Source organism: Perca flavescens, chromosome 9, assembly GCF_004354835.1.
Source record: "Perca flavescens isolate YP-PL-M2 chromosome 9, PFLA_1.0, whole genome shotgun sequence".
NCBI classification, from domain to species: Eukaryota; Metazoa; Chordata; class Actinopteri; order Perciformes; family Percidae; genus Perca; species Perca flavescens.
Genome location: NC_041339.1, coordinates 27466574 through 27476241, shown reverse-complemented (window position 1 = coordinate 27476241; position 9668 = coordinate 27466574). Strand labels below are relative to the sequence as shown.

General features: G+C 37.4%; 2 protein-coding genes across 3 annotated transcripts in view; one reads left to right on the top strand and one right to left on the bottom strand.

Annotated features, from left to right (window-relative positions):
• raver2 (ribonucleoprotein, PTB-binding 2) overlaps positions 1 to 351 on the top strand; it is a 104729-nt gene extending 104378 nt beyond the window's left edge. The window contains exon 17 of the mRNA XM_028586835.1: positions 1 to 351. This exon is cut by the window's left edge and continues 6433 nt beyond it. The gene's annotated coding sequence lies outside the window, so the exon portion shown is untranslated.
• The window catches only part of jak1 (Janus kinase 1), a 41102-nt gene continuing 31628 nt past the window's right edge, over positions 195 to 9668 (bottom strand). For both annotated transcript variants that reach the window (XM_028586833.1, XM_028586834.1), the window contains exons 19-25: positions 9147 to 9235; positions 8497 to 8689; positions 7009 to 7133; positions 6542 to 6714; positions 4980 to 5097; positions 4292 to 4402; positions 195 to 2221 (exon numbers count right to left, since the gene is read on the bottom strand). In XM_028586833.1, the coding sequence (XP_028442634.1) occupies positions 2102 to 2221; positions 4292 to 4402; positions 4980 to 5097; positions 6542 to 6714; positions 7009 to 7133; positions 8497 to 8689; positions 9147 to 9235 (929 nt within the window). In that variant the 3' untranslated portion in view covers positions 195 to 2101. The remainder of the gene's footprint in view (positions 2222 to 4291; positions 4403 to 4979; positions 5098 to 6541; positions 6715 to 7008; positions 7134 to 8496; positions 8690 to 9146; positions 9236 to 9668) is intronic.

The following is a 9668-nucleotide window of genomic DNA, read 5'->3' as shown; positions in this document are numbered from 1 at the left end:
TTTTGCTTTTTAAGTATGTGGATTTTAGTCTTACCTGAAACATACTGTAGATTTTGCAACATTTTATATCACACTGACATTGCTATTGTTTTACTGTGAATAAGGTCATTCTAGAGCAATTTTAGCATGCCTACTTACAACTGTAATAGAACTGTTTTTAGTAGTTAATATATATTGCATTTGGACTGACAGAACACGACAAACATTGATTTTATTTATTTTTTCATAGTTACCTTCCATAATTCATACTTTCATCTTATTTTTTGAAAAATATATACATTTCTTTTCTCTTATTTTGAGCAGAAGGAATTGTCTTTTACATTCCTAAATAAAATGTGGACTAAAGCGCAACTTTGTCTTCTTGACAGTCTTTTTTTTTTTTTGACATTCACAGTTACAAGCCATACAGTTAAATGAAGAACTGACCATAGTCATGATGACAGAGCGACATTTTGCTGCGCATATCTACTGATGGATTTAAAACAGAAAAAAACCTCTGCTCAAACCATTTCACATACTCCGATAAAATACACTGGTATAAATGTTCTGTCATTGTCATATTGGAAAATTAAAAGTAAACAAGTAAAATGCACATACATAATTTTTATGAATGTCACTAAAAATAGTTTTAACTGTAATAACATAAAATCATAAAATGCCATGTGAACAATCAGTACTTATTCTAACTTTAAACTGTGTGTTCCATATACAATCAGCAACTATGGAAATTGTCTCCTTTTTTGTGTACACCATCCTGTATAGTAAGGGTAAGTATTTGTGGAAAGCTGCAAATACAGAGAGGAAAGAAAAGTTAAGTGCTACTGCCCTCAAGTGTCTCTCGCAGGTACTTACCTTTATCTCACTCAATTAACTTAACCGATTTGTTACATTTAAAGAACCAAGCTTGATTAGAGATTATAAACTGGACCACCTTAAACAATCAGAGCAAAACATGTAAATCCTGGTTATTTGAAGATGAAACCAAATGGAAGATTGATTAGAGAGCCATAACCTTTAAAAGAAAAAGATGTTCTGTTCCTGTGCAGATGCAGCCCTTCGTGTGTCTGGTTGGGCATTTGTTACACATTTAAACAATGAAGGCTGATCTGTGGATTCTTTTCTCAATAACTTGGTCTATAAAATGTCTGAAAATGGTGAAAAGTGCCCGTCCCAGTTTCCTAAACCTAAAATATGTCTTAAATTGTCCGTTTAATCCGACAGTCTAAAACTAAAAGCTAGAATCAATATATTTTTGGGCATTTTAGCTAGAAATAAAATAAGTACTTAATGACAACAACACAGTGAAAAGGAACATTGCTGACTGATTGGTGGCTCTAATTTAAAGCCAGTTCTTAGGGACTGCATCTGCACAGAAAATATTTTATCCATCACTCCATGGCGCTCTGAGTAGAAGAAGAAATACACCCAAACAGGACTCCATTAGACAAACAGCAGCGGCGAAAACATTGAAAAACCACATCTTCAGTATGTGTGGTAATGCCTGTGTCCATCCATCGGAGCAATTCTCAACATGATTAATCAGTGATCCAATCGGTGTCTGTCACAAAGAAGACCACCACACAATCGTTTGACTGTGTGAAAGTGGGCGTGGCCTTTCGATGCTCGATCTTCATCGTTCAAGCGTCCATCAGTGAGAGTGATATCAGTCCAAGTGATTCTAGAGGCCTCTGGCACACGTAAGAGCGGTGAAACCACGTGAGTTTGACATTTCTGGCAATGTAGACAATTAAAGCCCTTAGATACACTTGGAAGTCCTTTTTAAGATATCAGGCTTAGGCTACAATAGTTCATAGGATTTACTTGTTTCATTCAAAACACTCATAACTCGGAATAGGATAACAAATATGAGAAATAAAAATATTGCAGACTAAAATGATTGATAGGATTGAAAGTCTTTTCTTGGTTGTGGAAAGTTTATATGGCGTTGTGTGAAGCTCTGATCCTTTAGGACCGTCTCTTAGTACAATAAAGATGCACAAGCAGATGCTGACCTCAGGTCAGTTTTGCTGTTAAAATCCGGTCCCGAGTCTGCACGCAAAAGTCAGCTTCACTCCCAGAGCTTTAAACAGTTTGAGGAGGTTTAAAGGTTGTTTTGTGGTTGTTGCTGTTGCTGCATGGCGGTCAGCTCCTCCACCAGCCGCTTGAAGGTGATTCTCCTCTCGGGCGTGTTCTCCCAGCACCGGCGCATCAGCTCGTACACCTGTCCCACGGGAATCAGGTTAGACGACAGGTGGTAGAAAAGAAACACACTAACAAAGAAACTGCGGCAGCTTTCACATTCTTTGCCTGTAGTAGGCGACATCACCAGGTTAAACTCCGACTGCTACAACCTACCTTTCCTATAGATGGCACAGGTTAGTGTGTGTTAGTTCAATAATAATGCTCAAATATTTAAAGTAGGGTTTCGCTGAAGCCCCAAACTGAAAATCTGTGTGCCTTAACTCCCTGGGATCATTTTTATATAAAGATTTTTGTGGCAAAAAAAATAAATAAATCAGTCCGCACTTCACAAATATCAGAATTTTAAAAACAGACGTTAAGAATCTAGCTGCTCTATGTGACAGGGTAAATAACAAAAAAAATGTGGTAACACTTTACTTGAAGGTATCTACATACGAATGTCATGACACATGAACTCTAACCCTATTTAATAACTTGTCATGACAAAAACCAAATGACACTTACTAAAAGAAGAGTTATGTCATAAATGCTTATGACTTCTTTATAATGTTAATGACACGTTCATGACAGTGTCATGTCACTCTTATGGAGATACCTTCAAGTAAAGTGTAACCAAATATTTAAATGTGACTCTTGTTATTCAGGGGTCTCAAAGAAGTGACATTGTGGCCTTGATTTATAATGTTACACAGTGTTCTCATATGTCTCTACAGAAAGCACTTATAGTGGTGGTTTCCCTCCTTTAAAGGAGCATCATTACCCAGCAAACCCAACTATAAGCCCGGTTACACACTGGCTGCGTGGCGTGAGCGTGGCGTTTCTGTTGCGTGTCAGCTGCGTGGATTTTTCTATGTTTACACACCAGAAACGTGTCTGATGCGGCGCTGCTGCATGTTGCAAACACATGTTTGTTTCCCATTGATTACTGCACTCAAGCAGTGGTATACTTCATGTTAAACATAAATATTTAGTGATCACAGCAAAGACAACGTCGGCAGTATTGACGGCAAAATAGGCTACAGAATATTTCATTTTGTATTGACAGGTGCAATATTTGTAATAAAATTTTAATTTTATTACATTTATATATCTGCATTTATGTCAAAACCTAGAGACTTTCAAACATCAACATGGCATTTATTTTGTGTCAAAATTACATATAAACATCTTTTCCTAGTCTACTTTGCCTGGAAACGCTTCCAACACGCTTGTGTGTCGTGTGAAAAATAGGCGTCGGTTCTATTTCTAGCACGTACGCGTTTTCGGCGCAGCTCGAGCCGCGCCTGAGATGTGCGCGTCACGCAGGCAGCGTGCAAGCTCTGACCTGTTAACATGGGAGCCGAAATAAAAACCGACACGCGACGTAGCGGACATGCTCACACGACGCAGCCAGTGTGTAGCCGGCCTAATAGCATTTATGCGGGTGGCTGAATATTTATAAAGACATTGTCTTCTGACTCTGACCTTTGCTAAAGGACAGTTAAAGCAACCATCACCTGCTTCACCAAAAAAGGTTGTTCATGTAAATTAACGTTTTCTTCCACCACAGAGTTTACAAATTTCAGAAAGACTAATTATAGAGTAGAAGATCAAATGGAAACTCTTAACTCAGAAAATTAACAAGGATACTAATTCTAGAAAAAGATGTTTCAGTTTAGTTTTTTGTTCACCTCCATCATACTGGGAGGTGGATATCTCAAAACTTATATTTATTATATTGAACCAAAACTACGTGTATGTCTAGATGTTACTAGAGTTAAATGAGAACATGTTTTATTTGTAATTTGGGTTCTCTGAACTTTTTTTTTTTTTTTTTTTTTTTTTTTTTTTAGAAGATCTGTTTCCTCTCTAACAGGATGTTTATTTTAACACAGAGGTAACTGTACAAAAGAAGCCACTACCCTTCTTCAATCTGTTTCTCCTAACCCGCCCGCGGCCAGATATTTTGACTATTGCTTCCCTTTCCTTATGTTGTCTTTGCATTCGTTTTTGGAAATAAAGACTTTAGAACCCATCTTAAAAAAAAAAAAAAAAAAAAAAACCTGTGTCCATGTCATTATTGTGTTGTGTTGGTAATGAGAAGACTTACGTGCTCAGGACAGCCTTCGGGACGTGGCAACCTCTTCCCTTCTGACAACACCTTCACCAATCGGATGATAGTCATCTGACCTTGAGTTCGACCAATCATACTGAGGAAAAGCTGCGTGGGTGAGGACAAGGACGGGTTACAAAAGAAACCTACAACAATATGTAATAACTGCTCTATTATTTAGACATGAAACATGAACATTAGTGATACAACACAGTCATTCAGTCTTTGTGGTCCAGATGTAATAGCTATTAGCTTTTTTTTTTTCCTTTCTTTTTTTTAGCTTCTGTCTTCTTATTAACATTCTCTGACCCGTGCAGGTCTTTATTACTAATTCCCTTCCAGGAACAGTGATAGGTCAATCAGGAAAAGTGGCAGTTAAAAGCTGGATGTACGTGAAAGATCCTCATGATAAACTGAGCTCTTAGCGCTGGCAGAGACACAGCTCCTGGTGGAGTCTATCATCTGTCGCTTTGGCCAAAGACCGACACCATCTGCCATATACAAATGATTGTGTGTGTATGTAATGCTTTAATAAATTCACTTATTTATCTCTGCCAGACCAGTACAGTATGTGTGATGTGTATTCAATGTGGACTCATTATCCGAGCGTCCAAAAAAGGATTAGACGTATTTCTTGAACGCCTGTGTGAGAGTGAAGATAATAAGAAGAGAGCTGCAAACTGACCGTCATCGGGCTCTTGGAGGAGTCGCAGTAGGTGATGAGTTCGTACATCGTCACCCCAAAGGACCAAACGTCTGAAGCAAGGTAGAACTTGCAGTGAGTCAGACACTCTGGAGCATACCTGGAAAAAAGAAAAAGAAACAGTGTAGGAGCATGGCTGCTTGTCCATTTCAACAAATCGTTACATAGTAAGTTTTTGTGTTAATGTGACCATGCTTTCCCTTTGTGTCTATCAGCAGTTTTCACTGAAATATACAGCTTTGTATACAGCATTACATACCTTCAGAGAGAAAAGGCTACTACAACAAATATCAGATGCCCTCTTGGTCCGTGTACTTTGCAGGCAAAGGCCTTTTATGTGAAAATGAGAAATTTTGAAAATGTTTTCGCTTCATTATTATTATTATTAGACTATGATGGTTGTCTTGTTGTGTAGACTCATTTTTGATGAATGAGAGCAGTCAGCGCTAATCTCTGTGACCACTTCATAATAAAAGTCAACTTGTGTTTCGCCACAAGTCCCTGCTGAGCACACCACCTCCGCACACTCCTCTCAGAAAACCCCCGTATCGTTCCAAACTGTGAACCCAACGCAGCTGCTATATCCCCACAATACATCAGTTTTCTAATATAAAACTAGCATATTCGTCTAAAAACATTTTTACGTCCGTATCATTCTAACGGTCCATGGTCTCATGGGTCTCATTGATGTCCAAATGATTTCCGGGTATGCAGCCGCTTACTACCTACGATCGCTTCCGGGTCACGAAAAAAATGAATGAGGAATAAGATTTATACACACAATTTAATTTCCGAGTTCCATCTACAACGAGATAGTTTTTCGTTTTTAATATCAAAACAAAAAACGAATAATGGGTTGTTTTCCGTTTTTTGTTTTCCTATTTACTAATGGTAATTGGGAAACTGGCCGTTTATCTTTTTTGCTTTTTTCCTTTCAAAACGAAAATCCGTTGGCCGCCAAGTACACAGACCCCTCTTACAGATTCATATCTGCAAAGGGAACCAGCCAAGTCTTTGCTTAAACGGGGTATATGCAGAAATTATGAAGTTAAATTTAATACCTTTAAGACCCTTTCCATACATTTTTAATACATTGGCACTCAGTCATCAAAACCCCTGCATTTCATACAAAGTCATAGTTTAGTATGTAATAAAAATGTTTAAAAAAAAGTCATACAATAGTTTGTCATAAAAAGTCAAAACAGTCATAGAAAATTATAATATAGTATGTCATTAAAAATCATAAGAAAATCATAGAATAGTATGTCATAATAAAGTTGAACAATCATAGAAGGCCATAGAATAGTATGTCAAAAAATCTTTAAAAAAAAAAATCATAGTATACTGTCATAAACAAGCTAAAGTATGTCATAAAAAAGTAATTAAAAAATCATAGAAAGTCATAGTATAGTACGTCATAAAAATCTTTAAAAAGTCATAGTATAGTATGTCATAAACAATCATAGAATAGGATGTCATAAAAAAAAGTCCAAAAAAATCATAAAATAAAGCTAAAAAAGCTTTTCTAACTTCCTTCTTCTCACCAGAAAACAGGGCTGTCGTTTTCATCTTTGACAGTGTAATATCCCTCGTTGTCCTTGATGCTCTTGGTGAGGCCGAAATCGCCGATCTTCACCGTCCTCTCGTTTTCCACCAACACATTTCGGGCAGCCAGGTCCCGGTGGATGTAATTTCGAGATCCCAGATAGTCCATTCCCTTAAATAGACCACAGAAAAGGGTATTTTTTAGATAGATAAATGTTTAGAGTGACTGAAATGCAGTCTATGGCTTTGTGTGACTTTGACTGAGTGATGGGAACATGAAGACAAGTAAAGCTAAGTCTGGTGGGAGAGGACTACTTCTATAGCATTTGCAGCAACATCATTTTTTTTTACATCAAAGACAAGGACATAGTGGTCACGTGTCAAATTATAACAATATAAGATACAAAAGTGCCTGATGGTCCCAGCTGGTCTAAGGAAACCACTCAGTGGAGAGAAACTGTGTTACCTTGCATATCTGGATGGAGTAGCTGAGCAGGGTGCTGAGGCTGGTCTTGCTTTTGTTTCTGGGTAGATACTCCTTTAAACTGCCCAGTGGAAGGTACTCCATGATCAGCTTAATGGCCTGACCCCCTACAAACACAATTACACATAAATGCAATCAGAGGCATAAAGACATAACACGTAAATTCATCAGCAGAAATTGCGCTTTAATATATGAAGAGGTTGTGTGTGTCTGTGTATACATGCTAACCCCCGTTTGCGCCTTTCATGTACCATTACTTTCAAGTCACAGGGCTAAGCATCTGCTTTCCCAAAAAATAATCAGATTTTTAAAAAACAAAACAAATCCAGGGGTCAGTTTAACAACATTTACTGCTGTTCTGACGGTATTTTTTCAGAATCCTTAAAGACTCTTCTAAACATCTGGATGAGAAATATTAAACATATTTCCAGTTTTCCTAGATAGGAAATAAAGAACTTTTCTTTTGTTCAAGCGGATGGAAGATTTTATTGTCCAGATGTTACTGTGAGTCTTTAAGAATTCAGGAAATACCGTCAGAACAGCGGTAGGTGTTTTAAGGGACAGTCTAGGTTTTTTAAAGATCGTGGGATAATTATTTTCGGAAAATGGAATGCTCAAGTCTGTGACTCTGATATAATGGTAAAATACACTCCAATCATTGAAACGCCTGCCTGGAATCTGAGCATTTAACTTAAAGTGCTCATTTTATGCTTTTTCCCTTTCCTTTATTTTGTTATAGTTTTACAAAGTGAAAGTGGAATAGGAGTATCACACTCCTATTCCATCTTTGTTTTAGCTACAGAGTGAGGCATCACGCCTCACTCTGTAGCTAACGGAGAGCTCAACACACAGGGTGAAAAGAGGAGCTGCAGCAATGTGCAGTACAACAAAAATATGGTGTTTTTTGAAAACTAGACCATGTAAACCTATTCTGATATAACATTTATTTACCATGCTTTTATTTTAAAAAATGAACCACCAAAGCTTAATTTCAGGTGGCTTAAACACCATCCATCAGTACTCATGTGCCCTTTACATTCTGTAAATGTGTCTGCTGCAACTGACTTAAAGGCAAATAACCTACCATTAAACTACATCTGTAGAAAATATCTTAATGTGGCCTAAAATGTTTGTTAAATTGTGTTGAGTGACTGGAGCGCAGATCTAACACACAATTTGTCTGCAACTGAATATACAATTGTTAGTGTTTATTTGGTTACACTTTACTTAAAAGGTATCTACATAAGAGTGACATGACACTGTCATGAACGCGTCATAAACATTATAAACAAATCATAAACGTTTATGACATAACGCTTCTGTCATTAAGGGTCATTCGGTTTTTGTCATAACAAGTTAGGGTTAGAGTTAGGGTCCATGTGTTCATGACAGTGTCATGTCACTCTTATGTAGAGACCTTCAAGTAAAGTGTTACCGTTTATTTTTGTGTATGCACTCTTCCCATCTTACCTTCCTCTTGGCAGATGCCTTTGTACTTGACAATGTTTTCATGGTAGAGTGCCTTCAGGATGTCGATCTCACTCGAGAGGTTGTTGCTCTGCTCCTCCCGGTTCTCCGGCTTTAGGGACTTCACTGCCACCAGCTCCCCTGTTTTATCTCCCCGCGGGTCATAGCGACACAGCTCCACCTTACCAAAGTGACCCTGTATGATGAACATGAAAAATTTAAATGATTCAGTTGATCAAGAAAGAGTTCTAGTCTACTTCCTGTGTGGGACCAATTGTTTCTCATCATTGGCTGAAGTCCTTGCTTATTTTTGGTCTGTAGAGAATACTGTGTTCTGTATTTTTTTAACATCCCTACAGCTCATTTTAGATTATGGAGGATCACAAGAATGATCATACTCCAGGTGACACTTTTTAATAGTACTTAGCTGATGTGTACCGTAAAAAAAGAGCCCATACAGTACTCACCATACTACTACATAATTTATTATCTAATGTATTACTAAATATTTACCAATGCATGTGAACTAAATGTACAAGTCATTTTGTTTGCGCATTTGGAAATTGTCAGTTTGATCATTCTTACAAATGGTAAGATCTGCTAAACAGATCAGAGATTAACTCAAAAGCATAAATACAGCAGTAATAGTTTACCTCTCCCAGATCTCTGATCTTCTTCAGGAATCTCTTTTCAAACATAGTTGGGTCCACCTCTGGTGTAGGCTGGGGTTTGATAGATGGGTCTGAGAGGCGAAAAAAGAAACAAATACATTAAGCATGCTGGGTAAAACAGCAACAAACAGTCTTTTCTTCAACATAAGCATGCCTGCGTCATAGGAAGTCTATTGTGGTTGACTGTGTCAAAGTTTTCAACAGAACTCAGTGTGGTTATGTAACTGTTTGAATGCTCTGGTTTCCACACAAATGGCTACTTTTAGTAGGAAAATGTATTGCTCAAGCAAGACCCATTCTGTATCAACATTATCAATACTTATAAAACAGATTATTTATCCAAAACTTTGTTTTTAAACTAATTTTCAAATGCTTTGAGCTGCAATTAATAGTAGATTGATATTTTAGTTAAAGTGATTTTGTTGCTGTTTTGGGATTTTAATCTATAAAAAGGTCATTGTGGTAATAAGCTTTACGCTCGAGTCAGACTGACTGCAGTATCCA